The following is a 25,589-nucleotide window of genomic DNA, read 5'->3' as shown; positions in this document are numbered from 1 at the left end:
TACATTAATAATGTAGTAGTAAAAATAAAGGAATAACTCTGCCAAGTGAAAAGGTGTATCATTTAGCCGCACAAGGTATTCCAGAATGACATGCTGACAAAATTTTTGAAATAATGAATTCATAGTGAAACTAATTATTTTACACTGAATTTCTTTATGACATGCTACTCTAGAAACCTCAGTCTAACGTAAAATTGCATTTATATAATTTTAATTGGCATACATGGACTGTGAGAAATAATTAACTTTTTTAATTTAATTTTATCCATATTTTGCAGCTTAAAACGTGACTGTATTCAAAACATTGGAGGTATGAATTAAACAACGCCTTCAGTCACAACTTTTTCGTTTTTTATTAACTACACGATGCATTTCGGACCCTGTGGGTCCATCGTCAGGTGTAATTTGTCTCAATACATGTTTTATTTCTTCTCCTGAATGAGACAAATTACACCTGATGATGGACCCACAGGGTCCGAAATGCATCGTGTAGTTAATAAAACACGAAAAAGTTGTGACTGAAGGCGTTGTTTAATTCATGCCTGCAATGAACTTTTAAGTATGTCATTTTCGTCCACTTCCCCCTACATGAATAGTTAACATTAATCAACACATTACCATTTTATTCCTATTCATGCAACTACACTACAAAACAAGTGTTTTTTAATGGCTACCAGTTTGTAAGCAGAGATTCGTCAATGATATAGAAGGAGATGTCCAGGAGATATGATTTTAAATTAGATTTACGCGGTGCATTCAAGTTCTAAGACCTCAGATTTTTTTTCTCCGGACTGGAAAGAGATAGAAACATGCGCATTGTTTTAAAATAAGGCCGCGTTCATTGTCAATACGTCCCAGAGATGGCAGCACCGTACAGAAGATGGAATTTTACCGCCAGCGGCGAGAATGAGAACTGTTTTAAATACTTAAAATGGCGACGTTTTCCTTACTTGAACAGCATGCAGTCATTCGTTTTCTGAACTTGCGTGGTGTGGAACCAATTGAAATTCATCGACAGTTGAAGGAGACATGTGGTGATGGAGTTAGGGATGTGTCGAAAGTGTGTTCGTGGGTGCAACAGATTAATGAAGGCAGAACATCATGCGACAACAAACCGAAACAACCTCGAGCTCGCACAAGCCGGTCTGACGACATGATCGAGAAAGTGGAGAGAATTGTTTTGGGGGATCGCCGAATGACTGTTGAACAGATCGCCTCCAGAGTTGGCATTTCTGTGGGTTCTGTGCACACAATCCTGCATGACGACCTGAAAATGCGAAAAGTGTCATCCAGGTGGGTGCCACTAATGCTGACGGATGACCACATGGCTGCCCGTGTGGCGTGTTGCCAAGCAATGTTGACGCGCAACGACAGCATGAATGGGACTTTCTTTTCGTCGGCTGTGACAATGGATGAGACGTGGATGCCATTTTTCAATCCAGAAACAAAGCGCCAGTCAGCTCAATGGAAGCACACAGATTCACCGCCACCAAAAACATTTCGGGTAACCGCCAGTGCTGAAAAAATGATGGTGTCCATGTTCTGGGACAGCGAGGGCGTAATCCTTACCCATTACGTTCCAAAGGGCACTACGGTAACAGGTGCATCCTACGAAAATGTTTTGAAGAACAAATTCCTTCCTGCACTGCAACAAAAACGTCCGGGAAGGGCTGCGCATGTGCTGTTTCACCAAGACAACGCACCGGCACATCGAGCTAATGTTACGCAACAGTTTCTTCGTGATAACAACTTTGAAGTGATTTCTCATGCTCCCTACTCACCTGACCTGGCTCTTAGTGACTTTTGGCTTTTTCCAACAATGAAAGACAGTCTCTGTGGCCGCACATTCACCAGCCGTACTGCTATTGCCGCAGCGATTTTCCAGTGGTCAAAACAGACTCCTAAAGAAGCCTTCGCCGCTGCCATGGAATCATGGCGTCAGCGTTCTGAAAAATGTGTACGTCTGCAGGGCGATTACGTCGAGAAGTAACGCCAGTTTCATCGATTTCGGGTGAGTAGTTAATTAGAAAAAAAATCGGAGGCCTTAGAACTTGAATACACCTCGTAAAACTGGTTTCGCTATCTGTCAGACAGTATATGTTATTGGTCATATGATCAAAAGTTTTTACTGCTGCGCATTGAACTCCTCTCTGGGCCACTGACCGCATTCGAAATAGGAATAAAGGTGATTTTTCCCTCTAGTGTTGTAGATATGGGTATCACTGTCCTTCGCAAATTGTGATGGGTTAGTTATGACGAATTTCACAAGCGAAAATATGTATTGTGACGGTGCAGTTAAAATGCCTAGCTCCTTGAAAGGGTACCTACATAGTAAGACACCACATATTATTCTTACTACTCGCTTTTGTACAATCAGCACTTTTTTCTAATTGATGAGTTACCCCAGAAATTTTTTCGTACGACATTATTGAATGGAAATATGCAAAATATGTCACGAGACTGATACGTTTGTTTCCAAGATTAGCACTTATAGGAAGAGCAAAAATAGCTGAACTTAACTGTTTGAGAAATTCAGAGCTATGCTTCTTCTAGTTCACGTTTTCATCTCTACACATGCCCCAGAATTTGGAACTATCTACCCCATTTACTGACTCTTGCTCATTGGTTACATCAGTTATTGATATGACTCTATTTGTTGTACAGGACTGAATGTAGTGTGTTTTCTTCAAAATTTATGGGTGGTCCATTCACAGAAAACCACTTAAGAATTCTTTGAAAAATATCATTTACCAATCTTCAGTTGCTTTCTCCCTAATGGGATTGATAATAATAGTAGCCTGCAAAAAGTACCAGTTTTGCTTATTGAAAGTTAAGTGGAAGGTCGTTGATATATATATATATATATATATATATATATATATATATATATATATATATATATATATATATATACTCCGATAAAACAGTGACATATTCCCTTACGTTTTCCACTTACCGCTGCTGTAGCTGACGTGCCCTGAACTATACTTGATTTTCATTGGCCTGCTAAATTTTTGTTGTTGTAGTTATTGTTTTCAATTTTTAATATTACCTATGTACATCGATAAAATTTTGTGACGTTTGGTCTGGAAAACCATTTGGTGTGATTTGCTGTTTATAGATTGTGTTGCGTGTTTTTCATAGCATTTCGTTACATTTCTCACGTTCATTAGTGAATTCTGAATGTTATTGTATTGATGTGGCTTGGACACATTGTTCCACTGTACATTTGAGGGACACCGTCCAAGCAGAGCCGCACATGAACGAACCATTTCCTTTGATGTACCGACACTTCGGGGAACTTGTTCGTTGTGCGCGGAGTGGTGCGGTTTTACGTCAAACCGGACGCGCCGCGCTGCGCTGATCCCCTTCGCTTGGTTTTACGCGGCAAACACACACACACACACACACACACACACACACACGCACACGCACACACACAACACACACACACACTCTCTCTCTCTCTTTCTCCAACACACAAAATGAAAACACTTCGGACCAAATTCAAAATTCACGGCCGCTAGTCTAAAACAAAACAGTAAAATAAACGATTGCTAACAGCGTATCTGAAATATAAATGTGCAGTGAAACAGTACGCCTGAGTCATATCAACATGCAAACATTCAGAATTCACCAGCGAGCAAGTGAAAAGGTAACGAAATGCTGTTAAAAATTTGCAACACAATCTATGAATAGCAAATCACATCGAATTATTTTGCAAACCAAAACACCGCGAAATTTTACAGATCTCCACAGACTATTTTAAACATAAAAACAATACCAACAACACTTTCAGAAGGCAAGTAAAAACCAAGTACTGCTCACGGCATGTCAATTACAGCAGTGGTAAGCGTAAAAAAAGTGGCATATACCACTCTTTTCCCGGAATATAGAGGGGGTTTCACAATTCATGTCACATACTCCTAGACATTGTCGACGGGACTTAGTAGATCAAGCTTTGCTAGGAGCACACGGTCAGAAACGTCATCCAACGATGTTACAGAGCGCCGGCGCCTTTATTGTATGTATATACAGGTGATTCCGTGACGATGCTACAAACTTTCTAGGATGATGGAGAACGATAAAAGTATAAATGAGAGCCTGTGTTGAGAACGGCAACAAATATACACTCCTGGAAATGGAAAAAAGAACACATTGACACCGGTGTGTCAGACCCACCATACTTGCTCCGGACACTGCGAGAGGGCTGTACAAGCAATGATCACACGCACGGCACAGCAGACACACCAGGAACCGCGGTGTTGGCCGTCAAATGGCGCTAGCTGCGCAGCATTTGTGCACCGCCGCCGTCAGTGTCAGCCAGTTTGCTGTGGCATACGGAGCTCCATCGCAGTCTTTAACACTGGTAGCATGCCGCGACAGCGTGGACGTGAACCGTATGTGCAGTTGACAGACTTTGAGCGAGGGCGTATAGTGCGCATGCGGGAGGCCGGGTGGACGTACCGCCGAATTGCTCAACACGTGGGGCGTGAGGTCTCCACAGTACATCGATGTTGTCACCAGTGGTCGGCGGAAGGTGCACGTGCCCGTCGACCTGGGACCGGACCGCAGCGACGCACGGATGCACGCCAAGACCGTAGGATCCTACGCAGTGCCGTAGGGGACCGCACCGCCACTTCCCAGCAAATTAGGGACACTGTTGCTCCTGGGGTATCGGCGAGGACCATTGGCAACCGTCTCCATGAAGCTGGGCTGCGGTCCCGCACACCGTTAGGCCGTCTTCCGCTCACGCCCCAACATCGTGCAGCCCGTCTCCAGTGGTGTCGCGACAGGCGTGAATGGAGGGACGAATGGAGACGTGTCGTCTTCAGCGATGAGAGTCGCTTCTGCCTTGGTGCCAATGATGGTCGTATGCGTGTTTGGCGCTGTGCAGGTGAGCGCCACAATCAGGACTGCAATCGACCGAGGCACACAGGGCCAACACCCGGCATCATGGTGTGGGGAGCGATCTACACTGGCCGTACACCACTGGTGATCGTCGAGGGGACACTGAATAGTGCACGGTACATCCAAACCGTCATCGAACCCATCGTTCTACCATTCCTAGACCGGAAAGGGAACTTGCTGTTCCAACAGGACAATGCACGTCCGCATGTATCCCGTGCCACCCAACGTGCTCTAGAAGGTGTAAGTCAACTACCCTGGCCAGCAAGATCTCCGGATCTGTCCCCCATTGAGCATGTTTGGGACTGGATGAAGCGTCGTCTCACGCAGTCTGCACGTCCAGCACGAACGCTGGTCCAACTGAGGCGCCAGGTGGAAATGGCATGGCAAGCCGTTCCACAGGACTACATCCAGCATCTCTACGATCGTCTCCATGGGAGAATAGCAGCCTGCATTGCTGCGAAAGGTGGATATACACTGTACTAGTGCCGACATTGTGCATGCTCTGTTGCCTGTGTCTATGTGCCTGTGGTTCTGTCAGTGTGATCATGTGATGTATCTGACCCCAGGAATGTGTCAATAAAGTTTCCCCTTCCTGGGACAATGAATTCACGGTGTTCTTATTTCAATTTCCAGGAGTGTATATATAATTCAAACTTTTCCACCCGCCGTCCCACAGGGTCCCTGTCTGGAAACGAATGAGTCGAAAGTGATAAGCGACAACAGTTCTGCCGGCCGCGGTGGTCTAGCGGTTCTAGGCGCTCAGTCCAGATCCGCGCGACTGCTACGGTCGCATGTTCGAATCCTGCCTCGGGCATGGATGTGTGTGATATCCTTAGGTTAGTTAGGTTTAAGTAGTTCTAAGTTCTAGGGGACTGATGACCACAGGTGTTAAGTCCCATAGTGCTCAGAGCCATTTGAACCATTTTTTTGACAACCGTTCTTATAACTCTGACAGTGTAATACGTATACTGTTACTGATGTTGTTAAGATTGTATGGTACGCAACTTTCAGAGGTGGTAGTATGGACCAAAACTAGGAAAAAATGTCCAGTAACATGTACTCTAAAGTGATATCCGAGGACCTATGAGCACTTGATCATCTTCACCACCGTGAAACACATCTCTATTGAACAAGTGCTCATAGCCCTTAAGGTATGCATTTTGGAGCCCATGCTTACTTGAAACTTCGTCTTGTTTTGGTCCATCCTACCACCTCTGAAAGTTGCCTACCATAGAATCTGAGCAACAACATCACCACTACATACAGGGTGTTTCAAAAATGACCGGTATATTTGAAACGGCAATAAAAACTAAACGAGCAGCGATAGAAATACACCGTTTGTTGCAATATGCTTGGGACAACAGTACATTTTCAGGTGGACAAACTTTCGAAATTACAGTAGTTACAATTTTCAACAACAGATGGCGCTGCAAGTGATGTGAAAGATATAGAAGACAACGCAATCTGTGGGTGCGCCATTCTCTACGTCGTCTTTCTGCTGTAAGCGTGTGCTGTTCACAACGTGCAAGTGTGCTGTGGACAACATGGTTTATTCCTTACAAGGGAACCTCCCCATCGCACCCCCCTCAGATTTCGTTATAAGTTGGCACAGTGGATAGGCCTTGAAAAACTGAACACAGATCAATCGAGAAAACAGGAAGAAGTTGTGTGGAACTATGAAAAAATAAGAAAAATATACAAACTGAGTAGTCCAAGCGAAGATAGCCAACATCAAGCACAATCCGACCACAGGAGCGCCGTAGTCCCGTGGTTAGCGAGAGCAACTGCGGAACGAGAGGTTCTTGGTTCAAGTCTCCCTAGAGCGAAAAATTTTTCTTTATTTTCGCAAAGTTATGATCTGTCCATTTGTTCATTGACGTCTCTGTTCACTGTAATAAGTTTAGTGTTTGTGTTTTTCGACCGCACCGCAATACCGTGCGATTAGTAGACGAAAGGACGTGACTCTTCAATGAGAACCGAAAACATTTGATCGCAAGGTCATAGGTCAACCGATTCCTCCACAGGAAAACACGTCTGATATATTCTATACGACACCGGTGACGGTATGTGCGTCACATGACAGGAATATGTTGTCCACCCACATAACTTGTACACTTGGCGAATGGGTAAAAACATTCTCCTACGTTGCCCGATTTAGGTTTTCTTGTGGATATGATAATTACTCCCAAAAAAGTGATGAAAACATAAGAGTTTGTCACATAAACTGCAACAAATGAATCCAACAGTTTCACAGTCGCTCACTTTTCCTTGTGCTCTGTCAAAACGTACGTTTTTAACGTTTTCAAATTTTTCCGTGTGTAGACCGACAAATACTGCATATGTCCAAGCAAATCCAAGCAAATGTCCTGGAATTTTGGAGAGCGAAGTTGATTATGTGTGAGTGCCTGAACTTTGATAATTGTCTGAAAATAAAAAGTTAAAATTTTCGCTCGAAGGAAGACTTAAACCAAGGATCTCTCGCTCCGCAGCTGCTCACGCTAACCACGGGACCATGGTGCTCCTGAGTTCAGTCTGTCCCAGATGTTGCATATCATTCGCATGGATTACTCAGTTTGTATATTTTGCTTAATTTTTGAGAGTTCTACACAACTTCTTCCTGTTTTCTCGATTGATCTGTGTTCAGTTTTTCAAGGCCTATCCACTGTGCCAACTTACAACTAAATCTGAGGGGGGTGCGATGGGGAGGTTCCCTTGTTAGAACAGAGGATTTTTCTGGTGTTGGAATTCCACCGCCTAGAACACAGTGTTGTTGCAACAAGACGAAGTTTTCAACAGAGGTTTAATGTAACCAAAGGACCGAAAAGCGATGCAATAAAGGATCTGTTTGAAAAATTTCAACGGACTGGGAACGTGACGGATGAACGTGCTGGAAAGGTAGGGCGACCGCGTACGGCAACCACAGAGGGCAACGCGCAGCTAGTGCAGCAGGTGATCCAACAGCGGCCTCGGGTTTCCGTTCGCCGTGTTGCAGCTGCGGTCTAAATGACGCCAACGTCCACGTATCGTCTCATGCGCCAGAGTTTACACCTCTATCCATACAAAATTCAAACGCGGCAACCCCTCAGCGCCGTTACCATTGCTGCACGAGAGACATTCGCTAACGATATAGTGCACAGGATTGATGACGGCGATATGCATGAGGGCAGCATTTGGTTTACTGACGAAGCTTATTTTTACCTGGACGGCTTCGTCAATAAACAGAACTGGCGCATATGGGGAACCGAAAAGCCCCATGTTGCAGTCCCATCGTCCCTGCATCCTCAAAAAGTACTGGTCTGGGCCGCCATTTCTTCCAAAGGAATCATTGGCCCATTTTTCAGATCCGAAACGATTACTGCATCTCGCTATCTGGACATTCTTCGTGAATTTGTGGCGGTACAAACTGCCTTAGACGACACTGCGAACACCTCGTGGTTTATGCAAGATGGTGCCCGGCCACATCGCAGGGCCGACGTCTTTAATTTCCTGAATGAATATTTCGATGATCGTGTGATTGCTTTGGGCTATCCGAAACATACAGGAGGCGGCGTGGATTGGCCTCCCTATTCGCCAGACATGAACCCCTGTGACTTCTTTCTGTGGGGACACGTGAAAGACCAGGTGTACCGCCAGAATCCAGAAACAATTGAACAGCTGAAGCAGTACATCTCATCTGCATGTGAAGCCATTCCGCCAGACACGTTGTCAAAGGTTTCGGGTAGTTTCATTCAGAGACTACGCCATATTATTGCTACGCATGGTGGATATGTGGAAAATATCGTACTATAGAGTTTCCCAGACCGCAGCGCCATCTGTTGTTGACAATTGTAACTGCTGTAATTTCGAAAGTTTGTTTGCCTGAAAATGTACTGTTGTCCCAAGCATATTGCAACAAACGATGTATTTCTATCGCTGCTCGTTTAGTTTGTATTGCCGTTTCAAATATACCGGTCATTTTTGAAACACCCTGTATATACCATTGCCAGAAGTATCAGAATAGTTTTCGCCTATAATTTTCGCCTCGTTCGTTTCCGGTACAGGGACCCTTGCCTCAAATTTATACATTTATTCTTCTCCATCATTCTAGAAAGTTTTTAACAATATAAGAGAACGCCTATATACATACATTTATAGGTGCCGACGCCTGTTACTTTGACGTTCTACAGCGTCGTTGGATGACGTTTTCGAACAGGAGTTCCTGCGTTAAACTTGATCTACTGAGTCCCCCCTACAACCTCAATAAGTGTGTAACATGACTTGTAATGTACCTTGTGTAGTTTAACGGCTACGTGCTGGACAAAATTTCAATTCAGATGTTGTCCTAACATACCTGTCTTGCAAATGAAAGTTCTTTCAATTTAGACTTGTGGCTGATTTCTGTTGGCAGCTACAAGGCACACATCAGATAAAAAAGAAAAAATGTCTTGCAAATGAAAGACCTTTCAATTTAGACTTGTGGCTGATTTCTGTTGGCAGCTACAAGGCACACATAAGGTAAAAAAAAAAAAAAAGAAAAGAAAACACCGGGACAAGCGCAGGTAGGACTCGTGCTCCGAGGGTTCTTTACAAACTTACCTTTGTATTTACATAGTTCATCTATAGGCTTTCACGATTGAGTTTGCGAGTATCAAAATATGTGACACGAATAACAGTATCTTTTGACTGCACTGACGTAGAAGCTTACATTTTTTACACCGCCAAGGGACCTTAGATCTTAGAATTTTTTAGAAATTTGCTGAGAAGAAAGGGTCTTAACAGACTTACAGACAGACAGACGGACAACAAATGGAGAAAAAAATTTTATGCGATTTATGTGAAACATTTGTATGTGACAGAATTAAAAATTAACAATTTACGGATTTTTTTCGTTACTTACACTGTACAACCTTGCTTCTTGCCAAATTTCATGATTCTAAGTCAGTGGGAAGTACTCTATAGGTTTCGATGAGTGAGTTTGAGAGGATCAAAGTTTGTGACATAAATGGCCGTAGCTTTTGATTGCTTTCCCATAGAAACTTAATTTTTTTTATAACGGCAATGGATCGTCTGCCTTAGTATTTGACATAAATTTAAACTCGATACCTCCACCCGTTCCTGGGAAAAAGGGCCTCAATAGATGGACAGGGTAACAGCTAACAGCAAAAAGTATTTTTATGTGATATAATGACGAATTAACAGTTTTCGGGTTTTTGTCTTTACTTATGCTGTGAAAACTTGATCTTGCCAAATCTCATGACTCTACTTCATAGGTTTTGATGAGTGAGTTTGCAAGGATCAAAATATGTGACATGAAGTGTCGTACCCTTTGATTACTTGACTTAGAAGCTTAAATGTTTTTCACCGACAAGGGGCTGTAGACCTTCGTATTTCACATAAATCTCAACTTCTGCCCGTTCCTGAGAAAAACAGGGCTTGACAGACAGACGAACAGAAAAGTGATCTTATAATGGTTTCTGTTTTTCCCATTGAGGTGCGGAACCCTAAAATAGTGAAATACAGAGGTAGACTAAACAACAACAAAGTATGGTGTCAATACTTTCCTAGTATGAATTATTTCGTGCATATGTATTTCAGAAACAATAAAGGAAAAAAAAACTACTGAAGATGCTAAAACTGTGGTGAATCATGTTTGGGGATTAAACAAGCCTTCTTGGAAGAAGGCAGACCCTCTTTAATTCATTATTAACGTATACCAATTTATACTAATATATACTCATTAATATTAATCTTTTGCCTCCTTGTGTGGAAAAGGCCACCATAATCTGAGTGACTGCCTGCCACAGTAGCTACAGTCATCAAAGTACTGCCAGCAAGAACTGAACCAACAAGAACAGAAAAGTCAGAATGACATCTAGATGTATTAGTACCCCCAAAAATCTATTGTTTGTTTGGCACGCTAGAAACCTCAACTGTAACAGCCACCAAGCTCCCGTACACAGGATCGTATTGATGTCAGATCGACATTGCAGAGTCCTGTTAACGTATTTATGACAGCTGGAGACAACGTCCAAATGAACAGCAAAAAATTCAACAGAAGAGTAAAATTGTCGTTGAGTGATTCTGGGAAACTAAACAGGGGTTTAAAAACTAAGCTTTTGATGTGTCTCAAAGTAAAGCTTATATGGGGAATATTACCAGTTTTTATGTTTAGCATGGAGACTTGGACTGTTCCATTCAAAAGTGTTGAAAAATTGAAGGCCATTCAACAAGAAACAGGAAGACAGTTGTTGGAGATTATTATACTTTTAACTATGTGCTAAGTGCAGACTGAAATACGTATAACGCCAACTGAAGATGGGTGACAGCCCGAAACGCTTGCTGGCATAAATAAAAATACATAAAAAGTGGGTGGTTGCGGTTTTTCATAAAATATTAAAGATTACTTGTTACAGCAAGAGTCACATTAGGGATTTCACAACCTGTTGAGAGGTGGGCAGGCGAGCTGTCTACAAAATCCTGCTGCCGGATGCTAGTATGTTGCTAGCAGACCATACTGCAATACCACCAACCACCATAGTGGTTTGTAGAATTTACACATACCGTGGCAATCGTTGTCACCAACTTGTCAGGACGCAGGGTCGTGTAGCTACATAGCTGGGCAGAGGGACCATGAATACTTGCTTCTCAGCCAGTAACTGCACCTGTATTCATACCACAGCTCGTTCTGTTGAGCTCTCTTCATCCCACAGTCGCCAGGGTACTCGCAGAATGCAAATCATAGATCCCACACACGCAATTCTGGCACAACTATTAATGGTGTTTACATTGCCGAAACCTTTACGTTTGGTGTCAAATGAAAGCCAGTAAGAAAGAGTGACGTTGCAGGCCAGTGATCATGTGCATCATTTGAACGTGGTGAGTGGAACCTAATTGCACAAAATTGTTACTCATTCTGCAATTATGTGTTGACGTCAGTTGTTTGTGACACACGAAAATTTGTGCCTGACCAGGATTCGGGTCTGGATTTCCCGCTTATCGCGAACGGTCGCCTTAACCATATTGGCTGTCCGAGCACGCCTGCAGGACCGATCCGAACTTCCATATGTCACGTAGTCATGTTCCTTATGCTTGCATAGTTAGTGATTCTCACACAGGGACACAAATATTATATTGTCATTTTAGACCGCCGAAGGATTTTGTACTGTGAAGATACACACACTGTATAAAACACAGACACTGTAAGTATGAGTGATGTATCCATGGCTCATCGTGCTAAAATGATGATATGTTATTTGTTTCCCTTTGCGGGAATCACAAAATGTGCGAGTATAATGGTTGTGACTACGTGACATATGGAAGTTTGGATTAGTCATTGAGGCATGCTCGTACAGCTGGAATGAGTAAGGCGACCACTTTCAATAAGTGGGAAATCCGAGTTCGATTCCAGATCTGGCACCAATTTTCATATGTCGCAAACAGCTGATGTCAGTGTATTGTCTCAGAATTCGGAACTATTTCGTAATGTTTAGCACAGCTGTAATCTTCAGTGATAGTGTCTGTCCCTTCAGATAAGCATGCATGTCTGAACGACTTTGTATTATGATGATACAGTTATTGCAGAAACACAGACATTGTAACCAACAATGAAATGAACCGTTTTTACTATTTTCCATGCGACTACACTGACAATCTCTAATCACCTGAACTGGAGAGTTGGGTCGAAGGTACGACTGGTGAACGTGGACTCAGTCAGCGATTTAAGTAACTTCAGGTGGCATACTAATAAAACAGGCGGTGGTTCGCAATGAATTAGGTGTGGGCGATGTAAGCACTTCGGGCACAAAACTCCATGCGTCCAGTCTTCAGCAGTGGTTCGTTTTAAATGTGTAATGCCTAGGCATTACGCCAGAGAATGTAGAGAATGCACATGGTTGGTGCATTCAATCCTAAGGATTGGAAGTGTCTGTAGTAAAAAGTGGAATGGTGATACTAGTAGGAAGTGCTTCCCTACTGAATTTTTCCCTTTGTTGTAGACAAAGGCTTTGCCGGTGTACACGGGTTTACCATGGTGGAGGCAGTCCAAGAGCACAAATGCAGTCAGATAACACAGACTTGAATAACAATTAGATGCATTAAGAGAGAACAGGTCCTCCTCCAGTGTGTCATTACCCATGTCAAATGTTGAATCACTACGCTAGTTTCTTCTTTTCTAGATTAAGTGGGGGAGGATGTCTTAGCATTAATAGACAACCTGTTAACATCTGAAAAGCTAGGAAGTTGACCACAGGGACAATTTTTGCATATGGACAAGTTACTTTTGGTAGGAGGTGTGAGCACATACATGATGTATCACAATTATTTGTGGAATGCATAGATATTTGAAATTCTGAGGACGGGCTTGTTACAGTGATATAGGAGGAAGAACAGTTGTAGATATAACCGGAAGCACTAGAACAGTGTATCATGAAGTGAGCTAACGGTTTGATGGACAGGATTATAAAACTTAGAACAATGTGTATGAACTGATGGAATGTGGTGACATTAACAGGGTTCTTCTGCAAGAGACAGCACAAAGAGCGTTGGATGCATTTTTATGGGGGTTGTCACTTAGTGCATCACGAAAAGATTGGCAAAATGTCTTAAAGAGTAGCTTGAGTCATAGGAATGGCAACAGCATTGCAGGAAATAGACATAGTGACCCAAGTCCGCCGAGGTCAAGCATTACCATTGCGGTTGGTCAGGCCACATATGACGAGAGTGCCATTAGTTGCAGTGTTGAAAATGAGGGAGAGTAAGGCATCAAGAACGAGATTGCGGACAGAATAAGGCATATGATAGAAAGACATGAAATGAGAATGTTAACCTATCATTACATGGCAATGGAGGCCCCACGGTACTTAGCAGCACTCTCAGTAAATTTTATTACAACTAAAGCGTGTGCAGAGGGGAAATTTTGCTTAACTGGTTTAGTTAATTGTAGAGAATGTCAGTTTCTGTTGGACACAGGTCCATAGGTGGATGTTGTAAGTTCGGACCTCGTGGGAAAGGGGAGGTTGGCTCCACCACACTATAGGTTATGTGGAGTGGGTGGTAGTGATCTCTGGGGTCAGATACCCTCAACAGTTGTACAATTAGAGATGCTTTACCAATCTCACATATAATGGAAACTGTGTATAATCTGAGACAGTCTAGGTATTTCTCCACCACTGATCTAACGAGTGGCTACCATTCGCTAGAAGCAGCACTGGAGGACTTGTAGAAAATGGCATTTTTGGTTCCTTTGGTTCACTACCAGTATCATTGTATACCATTTGGATTAGAGAGTATACCAGCCAAATTTCAGTGTTTATTAGATGCAGTTTTGTGAGGGTTAAAACCAAATCAGTCTACAGTATATATACAGTATACAGTATATATATATAAAATATTTTTGGTTTACAAGCTATGTCACTTCGTATAAAATACTCGAACTTTCGATACCTGCCTCCACCATTGTCATCAGGACATAAAATCATTGACTGCCAGGGCTCGTAAAATGAGGAGATTTTATTGAAGCGTGCCACTGCAAAACACTCCAAGGACACATATAGCAAATCTGGATGAAATAATTATCTTTGTGAAGAATATGGGAGAACATGTGTTACAGCTTAGGAAGGTGTTTAATTGGCTGTGTGCAACACACCTACACCGACTACAGGGAAGTGTTACTTCACACTACAGGACACGTGATCAGTCATAAGGCAGCACAAACAGACACCACACTGGTAAAAGCTATTCAGAATTTTGGACGCCACGTATGGAGAAAGAGTTAGACTTTTTGGGCTCAGCAAATTGTTATAGAAAGTTTGTTCTGAAATTTGCAGAGATGGCATAACGTCTCACTCCTAATGAGAACCATGAGTGTGTAAGGATGTGTTCAGCAAATTAAAATAATTGTTGACAATAGGTCTGGTGTTGATTTTTCCAAACTATGAGAAGGAATTCGTCCTGTAAAGTGATGCAAGCAATGATACACATGGCTGAAATGGCCATTGGTTCTGAAGGATGCAAATTCCAAGCTTGCTGAGTTCATCCAGCAGGCAGAACCCATGGGCATGCAGACGACCTCTGTCAAATGGTTCAGTATTATACGAAGTGGATAGCACCGCTACAGTGTGGCAGAAAGTATAAGCGCCACATGGAGTAGTAGATAGCCAGAAAATGGTATTAAAGCCTAACGTACAGAGGAATGGAGACTCACTACAGAATTTCCTCAGAACTTTATGGAAGGTATAGAAACAAGTACAAAGAGCCCTGGAATGTCACAAACAGAATTAGATGACGGAATTGTAAGTTACCAGAATGCCATGTAGGACAGCAGGTGATGTTAACAAACTCATACACCCGAAAGAGAAAGACGAAAAAATCTTTTAACCATTATCAAGACCAATGTCACGTGGTTTAGATCATCTCATTGATGAAAGTGGAGCTACAAATTCCTACCCATACAATAATTATCCACATTGAGTGTATCTTGCCCTATCATGGTGAGATGGACTCTTTACCACCATTACTGGCGTCAGTACCTGAAGAGTGGTGAGGAGGTAGCAAGGGGTAGGTAACACTCAATTGGAGCAGACCACTCTATACATTAAGATGACAAAAAGAGGAAGGTATATTGTATTAATTTTTTTTTGGTTATTTGGCCGGCCGCTGTGACCGAGTGCTACTACGCGCTTCTGTCCGGAACCGCGTTGCTGCTACGGTCAAAGGTTCGAATCCTGCCCCGGGCATGGATTTGTGTGACGTCCTTAGGTTAGTTAGGTTTAAATAGTTTAAGCCTAGGGGACTGATGACCTCAGATGTTAAGTCCCATAATACTTAGAGCCATTTTTTGTTATTTGTTTTAGGTGCATTTTTAATGTCATGTACCACAGTGATGAGTGTATGTGAACTGAATCATGTACAGATGATGAATTCTTTTGTTTTTATTTATAAGTATTTGAATTTCGCTTAAGAGTGTGCCAAAGTCATGGATCACTGGTGTAACTATACCACTGTATGGTTTCTGGCTGGTAGTCTAGTGATGCTGACAGATGACAAGAACAACGTTAGTCTGGAAATTATAAAGTTTGAATGACTTTCACCCTTGTGGTATATTAACAATTATTTGTCAGATATTGCGTGTAGAATCTGGTGAATTGTTATTGTAGTAATTTGCGGCTGTGCTTTGTTTTGCAATGAACGACAGCTGGCAAAGAATACTATTTTTTATGTTTGGTATGGACATAGTGAAAGTGAAGTATAGGTATGGGTATGTTCAGGTTCCAAATTTAGATAACAAACAGAGCAGATCACAGTACACCAGTACACAGGGAGGATGTCCGCACTACATACTCACAACATAACCATATTTCCAGAAGACAGGACTTCGCTGGATATACACCATACATGACCCAAAGGTAGTTATCACCATCTTCTACAAACAGGGACATTCATAGGGAACAGAACACTTAGAAATGTGGAACAGCGGAATAATACTGAATGGAAAGTAGTGTGATACCTCAGGACCGACTTTTCAGCTTCCAGCAACAACAACAGCGCCTATGACCCTGAACCTAACGTATCCTCAGCTGCATTTCCCAGATAATCCTTTAACAATACTGCCAGCTAGGAACCTGACGTACCAGAATAATACCCTAGATCCTTCCATACTTGGTTCTCTTTATGATAACTGCTGAGAAGGGGTGCATTAGTGTTCCAAAGTATTGGGCAATGCCGCAGCAGTTACCAGCACCGGGTCATTCTATTACATACCAACTGAGCGGGGTCAACCCAAGATTTTAAATAGTAGTTGGTGTATCAGTCCCCATAGACTATGTGGCAAGGTGAACAAAGAAAAAAGATAATCAGTCTAAAAATGGTAAATAAAGGTGTAAGAGAATGTAAACGTTATAGTTGTAGGTTATTTTAAGAAATTCGCAGGTTTAGCACCAGCCTGGCATTCAGAGGACAGAAGCTTCCTAAGGGAGCAAAGAAGTGTTGCGGCAACTGCCACACTCCAGACGTTGTAACCCATTGAGAGATGGGCGGGGAAGCTGCCTATGAAGTCCTGCTGCTGGGTGCTATAACACTGCTGGCACAGTATGCTGCAAGACCTTGATCTGTTGCAGTGATGGCGTGAATTTCTACACCTCCATAGTCACATTCCTGATTGGATGTAGGGCCCTGTTAAAACATAGCTAGGCAGAGCGACTATAAATATCGCCACTAAGTTACTAACATCAGTTGTATTTGTACTACAATTGGTTCCAGAAATTCTGACTACAGCCAACGCCATCTTCACGCCAGTCAATGTTCTTACGCCACCCATGGAAAAGATTCCGTGATTGATTTTATTCTTTGTGTGTAAGCGAGAGCCGCGCGGGGTAGCCGCGCGGTTTCGGGCGCCTTGTCACGGTCCGTGCTGCTCCCCCCGTCGGAGGTTCGAGTCCTCCCTCGGGCATGGGTGTGTGTGTGTTATCCATAGCGTAAGTTAGTTTAAGTTAGATTAAGTAGTGTATACGCTAAGGGACCGATGACCTCAGCAGTTTGGTCCCATAAGACCTTACCACAAATTTACAAATTTGTGTAATTGAAGCCAGGGCAGTATCCATCGTGTCAGCTTGAACTAACAGCTATAAAGAACAGATGTGAATTCCACTAGTCCATTATGAGCAGTCAGTGTTAAGTAATGTATTTGCAGCTGTTGTGTCTCAGCATAGTTCTCTCACAAATCACGATGGAGGAATATCTTTAAATCAACTGTTCAAGACCTTCCCCAGCGTGTTTTGAAGAATAGAAAAGTGTGTGCGAAGTTTGTCCCACACACCTTGACTTCTGAACAAAAAAGACGGCACATGGGCACCTTCCGTGACTTAATTGGAATACAAAACGTGCTCAGTTCTTTTCTGAAAAAAATCGTCACAGTTGACGAGACTTGGTGTTATCAATATGAACCTACCACAAAGTGACGAAGTGCAGAATTCACACGAAGGGTCTGGTATTGTGACCAGGAACACCTGCCACAGCCCTCACGACAGTTACGATGTGCGACTCTAAGTAAGTGACACGCGCGTGCTCCATAGTAGCCACACAGGAACATCAATAAATAAAAACCCAGACCACCAGTGGGGCACCGAAAGCTACCGACCGCTGTGTACCTCGCCATGCATCAGCACGAGGTCGCTAGCGGCACCAAAAAAACCACATCTCCATCCGGTCACGAGTGACTAGGGGGGCAGCACGTCTCTTCCTGAGGAATGACTATTTAATCCAACCCAGGGTTTCTCTGCAGACACCTTCATCATACCACCTTTTTCATGTGTCACTTGGCATCACCATTACACCCTGGCATCAATGACTATCTTTTAACTGTAATATAAAATTGCCAAACGACTTTTAAAAACCATCAGTATTTTACATCTATGTGTATTTTACCAAATCCTTGTTTATTGTAATTTATTTTAATGTAAGAATAGTAAATATCGTCCACCTATGTATTTTTTACAAAATCAACTTTTATTGTCACCTTTTATATATTTTAACCATCTTCAAATACAAATTGTGCAGCCTTTGGCTGAAGGGCGGTTTTTTCAGTAGTGTTTTTCAGTAATCCATTCTCGAAACGTTTTGGCGTGATGGGGTAGGTGTGTGCAAGCAGCTTCATATTCCCATAGTAGGGTCATCAGCTAACGGCTGATGTGCAAGCCTAAGCTAGAACTGTTTGTTTTGGGCCTCCAGCCGATGTCAAAAAAGGAAGGTCACCTCTAGGGTGACTTCATCCAGCACTCCAGGCGTCTCCTGCGGTCCTGAGTTCTCCACGCCAGGCCTGCTGTTCACGGCCTTCCGTATCAGCACGCTGCAGCGGGCCGGACACGCAGCTGGTTGCTATGCTGAGGCACCACACGATGGCTGAGTGATCACACACGCCACCGACACGCCGTCATCAACATTTGCACTGAAGACTTGCTGACTTGAAGACTTACTGGCTGACCTCTTCTAATTCCGCGCTCGCCACGATACCGGTAGAAGACAACCCACAGTTCCCGCAAACGCCATCCTGGGGTAGATGTGACCATCCTAGCTGATAATATTGTGTTCGCACCCCAGAAACTATTACACAGGTATGACATCAAAATAAACAAAGGGATCATGGAACTGATCGGAATTGACGACGTAATTATGACCATCCAGGAAATGAAATAGTGAAGGATGCATGGTAGACGGACCAAGGAAGTTCTTTGGCGGATTTCAAGAGATGAGAAAAGATCGAGACGATGAAGGTGGGCTGGCATATAAGACGCTAGTGCAACCTATTCTTGAGTACTACTCGGGTGTTTGCGATCCGTACCAGGTCGGATTAAGGAAAGACATCGAAGCAATTCAGAGGCAGGCTGCAAGATTTGTTACTAGTCGGTTCGAACAACACGCAAGTGTTACGGAGATACTTCGAAACTCAAATGGGGATCCCTGGAGGGAAGGCGACGTTCTTTTCTAGGAACATTATTGTGAAAATGTAGAAATTGGTTCAAATGGCTCTGAGCACTATGCGACTTAACTTCTGAGGTCATCAGTCGCCTAGAACTTAAAACTAATTAAACGTAGCTAACCTATGGACATCACACACATCCATGCCCGAGGCAGGATTCGAAACTGCGACCGTTGCGGTCGCTTGGTTCCAGACTGTAGCGCCTAGAACCGCACGGCCACTCCGGCCGGCTGAAAATGTAGAGAACCGGCATTTGAAGTAATTCTGTAGCTTCCAACATACATTGTCCGTAAGGACCACGAACATACGAGAAATTTGGGCTCATACAGAGGATACAGATGCATACGGATAGTCGTCTTTCCCTCGTTCTACTTGCGAGTGGAACAGGAAAGTAAATGACTAGTACCGGTGTGAATGTAAATTAAGATGTAGACGACAATACAAAACATGGTGGAAAAAAGTGTTTACCTATAGCTGAATACCGTAAGTCTTGGAAAGGTGGAGAACAGCCCATTATCTGTCAATGGATATTGAATTGATGATAATGATTTAAGCGGTGTCCTAAAACTATTTTTTCAAATTGGTACAGGAGAAACATACCATATGCAAAAGACATGAGCTTTTTTTAATACTTTTCACTAACATGTAGTGTCTCATTTGCGTTATTAATTTTATAACTACATGATAAATTCACAAATAGTGTGATTTTATGCTTTCAGCTATAGAAAAATACCTGATTTATGTCTGTGTGATATCCACGGTGTATTCTATTTCTACCAACTAGCAAATTTATTGAAACAAGAACGATCGGAAGCTCTGCGACGGTTATGCCACATGTTGATGAATATTTTAACCGTTATGGCAGTAAGTATTTTTTTCTTTACGTATATTTCTAAATAGGCCACAATTCTCCACTTTTTGAATTATTAATATTTCGCATTTAGCATTATCTGTGACACATAATGCCCGTATAAAGTGCACACATTTTACGAAGCAAGAATTTTACGAAATATTCAAAACGCTCCCACCAGGTTTTGACAAGTGATAGCAAGCAAAATGGGGAAAGTAGTATTTCACTCAGTGTCCTTACTTTCTGTAGCGAGATATTTAATTACAGTTATTGATATAGAGTCCGGTAGTTTATAACGGCAGACGAGAGTATGTGGAAAGAATGATACGACCCTTATTGTGACATCCAGTGGATTTTCACAAAGAAAGGCCATAACTAGTCGGAAATACTGAGAACAATGTGCGTAAATCACAGGCAGAATACTAATTTATGATACTTATAAAAATAAAGTTTCACCATAAAATGAAGAGAGATAAGAGAAGAAGATGACAGCCTATCACCAGTGTTGTTGAATTTATAAGTCGAAGGCGCAATGAAAGATGCGGAAGAACATTTTAGAGGGGTGAATAATTTGCTACAGGATCAAACAGCATAGCAAATGGTTCGAAAACTGACATATTCCTTCTCGCTGACAGAGAGGTCAAGTTAGGTAAACTGTTGAACGCAATGGGCACTGTGCTGACATAAAGGATGATACAAAGGCAAGAGTGATGAATAGTAGCAGATAGAATAACGATCAAACTTGGGGAAGATACAGTAATAGTACCAGTAGTAAAGAAAAAATACAGTAATTTTGGAAACAAATATGTACAAGACGAGCGAAGGAAGAGACATCAGGAACAAATTAGACGGTGAGCGCACCATGCTTGCGTGTGTCAGCTTTCGAAGAGTATATTCTTTGTTCAGGAAAACGTCGTTGCCATTCCGGTAAACAAATCTTTGAATTTGCTTTGCAATGTCAATAGACAAACACGATTTCAGCATACTCTGCACGATACGTATCTCTTCGTGACACTGCACACAACACCAACTGGGGTACTAAATTTTGAATCAGAAGTTCTAGAATAGTGACGACCATCACTCCATCACTTTGCACAGACAGTGGTCGCATCTCTGTGCGACTGATGTGTGCATCCAAGAGGTCACAACGCCATTCGTTTCAAGTATCAGCACCTAAATTTATGAAACCGTTGAGAACAGAGCACATATTTGTATGTTTTTGCTTCATAGTGCTTTTTCCATCATACTAAAATATTTGCGTTTCCTTCTAAAAAGCCGTGCAAAATTCTTCCAGATTCTTTTGATTTATTGTTGTGGTTGCAACAGGTTCCACAACCATCATAAATTGTGTTTGTGATGACGTTTTAGCACACTCCTTGTCACAGGATTAAGTAAAACTTCCCTTTATTTTGTTTGTATTACACTACAGTTTTAAATGCATCCGTAAGTACATACACGAGAACGGCCATACTAGGATCAGAACCCAAATTTCACCAAAACATTATTCCACTTTATCTTTCTAAGGCCTAGCAACATTTTCACAAGAACAGTACTTCTTTTAACAAACTCATCTTGCACCAGTTTTTAATTATTATCAAGTGGCGATATCAGCAGTGAATCCACCACCTGAAAGGTATGCAGACATATAGGTATGTAATGATGTTTTCCTTTTCCTAGCTCACAAATAGTAAATGAACAAAGTAAGTAATTTAGAAAAACGCCTGGAAACGAAAGGGTCTGGAGACGATGGAACAGAAAATACTAATGTAATATGGCCAGATGATGGAGACAGAAGCAGTTAGAAATTCACGGTTATCTTTCAAAAAAGCTGTAACACATATAAAAAGTTCTCGTACAATGCGGCAGAATCACTGATTGAGGCATTAGGAACCAAACGTGACTAAAGTAAACTTTCATCTATGTACGAATTTGTAGAGCGATGAATTAGTAACTAATCTGAATGTACCAGTAGGCTTTATAAAAACCTCATGATGTAACTGAGTAATATGAAGTTAGTCGGTGCACTGTAGCTGTAGTCGATATTCTGAATCAATATATCCTGGAAGAAACATCATGATGTATTTGATGTGATCCGAATGCCTTAACAGATGTTTTTTGTCGAATACGATCCCATGTGTCAGGAAAATGAACAGGCTTTAGAGCGCTTTGTTTTATTTGTTCAATATAATTGTATCTTGTCAACAGTGAGATAAATAGAAATTGAACATTTTTTCGATTAATGGGAACGAAATTCATCACTTAGCAAGAATCTCATGATTGTCTCATGTGATACAGAGATAAATATTTAGGAAACGAGATGCTGAAAATAGTAGACGAGATTTGCTATTTGGACAGCAAAATAATTAGGTTACCTTCTATTAGGAACGTAGGTGTACTCAGCGTCTGTGATATGATTTTCAAATGACAGAGCACAGCAATCAGTCGTTCTTTTTTTCCAGGTTTTATTTGGCAAATCTAGATTTCGCCTGGTGCCTAGCCATTACCAATCCACTATTTCATAGAATCAGTGCATGTCAGTTCCCTGTTTTTCGGGCGCCTGTCAAAGTTCTTTCACGACTGAAAGAGTCTTGAAAGAACTGACAGACGTCCGAATAACAGAGAACTGACATACATTGATTCTATGAAATAGTGCATTGATAACGGCTAGGTATCAGACGAAATCTAGATTTGCCAAATAAAACCTGCAAAAAAGGACAACTGATTGCTGTGCTCTATCATTTGTAAAACAGAATAATTTACAACAGTAGAAGTAAAGAAAAACGCAGTCTAGTAATAGCAAGAAAAGTTGTTCTAAAATAGAGGAATATGTTAACGTCAAATAGAAATTTATATGTTAGAAAGTCTTTTCTGAAAATGTGTAAAACGTGGTTGATAAACAGTACACAGAATAAAATAAAAGAGGCTTTTGAAACGCCCTCTTGAAAAGATTGCAGAAAATGAGAGAGATCGAAATACTAATGAAGAGGTGCTGAATGGAACTGGAGAAAAATGAACTTTGTCCACAGATTGACTTAAAGGAAGTGTACGTTAATAGGATACACTCTGAGTCATCGTGGAGTTGTTAATTTGATATTAGGGACAGGAGTGGGTGCAAAAATATTAGACGGTGACCCAGGTTCAATCAGGTGTAGGGTGCAGAAGTCATGCAGAGAAAAGGCTTGAAATAGATAGACAAGCGTGGAGGTATGCAACTTAACAGTCTTCAGACTGATAAGAATCGAGAAAATTAAAGAAACTTGTAAGCTATCAATAAAGTGTTTTCTTTGATCATACGCCACATTTGCGCCTGTTAGTGCTTACGCTAGCAGCTGCCTTACCTGCCGTCCTTGGCGGTACGAAAGCATAATTTCTCGTAGTCGACGCGGTAGTTGAGAAGTACGGATGCGAGTCCCAACACGAGGGCGGCCGCTGCCAGAGGAGCGGTTGCCACTGGAGGATGCGTTACCAGGTAGTTGCTGGTGAACGTGTACAGCGATGGAACTAGGACCAGGCACCCCCAGCATATGTAGTACCCGGCTCGGTCCAGCGTTATGTCGAGAGTCTGGAAGTACCCCCACTCCCAGTAGTAGAATTTCGCCAAGTATATCGTCTGCAGGCATACAAAAAGAACGACTTGCTGTATATTTAATATGCTGCGGAAACAGTATAAAAGTTACTGTAATCAGTCACAATTTATTTTTTATCGCCAGTTTCCAAGGGTTAAATCTTTTCCCTCAAGTAAAGTTATGTCAATTAATCGTAGCAGTGTGTTAAGTGCACGACTTTTAGGTAACCTGTCTGGTAACAGAAGACAAAGAAATAAATACTTTTGGTAAAGGGCTCTAGATTGTGTAGAGGTCTTTCATTGCAAATTGCCAAACGCAGAGTCATTTACATATTTTTCACCACCAACGACAGAACTGGGCAAAGATTACCGACACAAATAACAACATTTACAATGGTGTTAACTTTGTTTTTAACAGCTGCGTACATTATTAAATAAGCACACACACACACACACACACACACACACACACACACACACACACACACAAAGTTTAATACAACAATAATTTAAAGTACCATATAAATTAGTCACTGTTGGCAACATAATATGTTCTTTGCACTTATTCTAATATGCCATATGTATTATTTCAGTATGTAATAATTTTATATGATTTAAACATCACTCGAATAGGCGTCTGTAACCACTGGGGATATTTATATGTATACTAGCTGAGTTCGCAGGCATTGCCCAGTCTTCTATTAGCCCATCTCGTCCTCCACCTGCTACACCCCCTCTCTCCTCATCTCCTCCACCCCCTCTCTCTGTCCATCTTCTCCACTCCCCTCACTCTGTCCATTTCCTCATACCCCTCTCTCTGCCCATCACCTCCTCCCCCTCACCTAGTTCACCTCCTCCCACCCTTTCTGTTACACCTACGCCTCACTGTCTCTCTGTCCATCTTTCCCCTCCCTCTGTCCATCTCACCCTCTCCCCACTCTCTGTCTATCTCCTCCTTTCCTCTCTCTGTGTCTTCTCTTCTCCCCTGTCTCTGTCCATTTCTTCCTCCCCCTCTGTCTGCTGTCTGTTCATCCCTCCACCCCCTGTCTCTATTCATCTACTCCTCCCCTCTCTCTGCCTATCGTTATTTTCACCTGTCTCTGTCCATATCCTCCTCTTTCCTTTCTCTGTCCATTTCCACATCCCCCCTCTCTCTTCCCCTCCCCCTCCTCACCCCCTTTTCTGTCACCATCTCCTCCTTCTCTCTCGCTGTCTGTCGATCTCCTCCTACCCCTTCTCTCTCCAGGTTACCACGCTCACTCACTGCAATAAGAGGCTTATGGTTCTTACCATCAGAGTATTTATTTCCATATCAAACTAATATTAGTATCAAATTTGGTTGAAATCATTTCACGGATTCAGAATGTTCTTTTTACAAATTTCAAACACATTTCACAAATATTTAACGTATTTCACACGTATTTGTACACATATTTCACCTGTATCTCTAGCGAATTCCGCCTTAAACTATGGGTCGTGCGCACTTCCAGTAGCACGTGTGGATACCGTCTCTGAAATGTTTTGCGAACAGTTAGTAATAACGAGGTAATAAATTACAATGTCATAAAGTGGCTCCAGTTTTTCAAGCATCTCATTTTTTATGACGTCACATCTCCTGAACTATATATTGGACAATGATATTATTCATTCAGTGGTACATGTGGATACTATCTGCAAAATGTGTCGCGAATACAGTCAGTAGTAAAGAAGTAATAAATTAAAACGTTATGCTTGATGCAGCAGTTTTACTGCATGAACAACGAAAATGTAGTAAGCGGTTAACTTTTTTCCTTTCATCATTTTTTGGAGGTCGT

At 42.1% G+C, this 25,589-nt stretch overlaps 1 protein-coding gene across 2 annotated transcripts in view; it reads right to left on the bottom strand.

The window, feature by feature from the left end:
- The window catches only part of LOC124722551 (7-dehydrocholesterol reductase), a 131,250-nt gene that overhangs the window by 7,555 nt on the left and 98,106 nt on the right, over positions 1 to 25,589 (bottom strand). For both annotated transcript variants that reach the window (XM_047247692.1, XM_047247693.1), the window contains one exon: positions 23,549 to 23,820. In XM_047247692.1, coding sequence (XP_047103648.1) covers positions 23,549 to 23,820 — 272 coding nt within the window. The remainder of the gene's footprint in view (positions 1 to 23,548; positions 23,821 to 25,589) is intronic.

The sequence above is a fragment of the Schistocerca piceifrons genome, chromosome X (genome assembly GCF_021461385.2).
Source record: "Schistocerca piceifrons isolate TAMUIC-IGC-003096 chromosome X, iqSchPice1.1, whole genome shotgun sequence".
NCBI lineage: Eukaryota > Metazoa > Arthropoda > Insecta > Orthoptera > Acrididae > Schistocerca > Schistocerca piceifrons.
The sequence above is the reverse complement of the archived record's forward strand: the minus strand, read 5'-3'. Positions and strand labels throughout refer to the sequence as shown.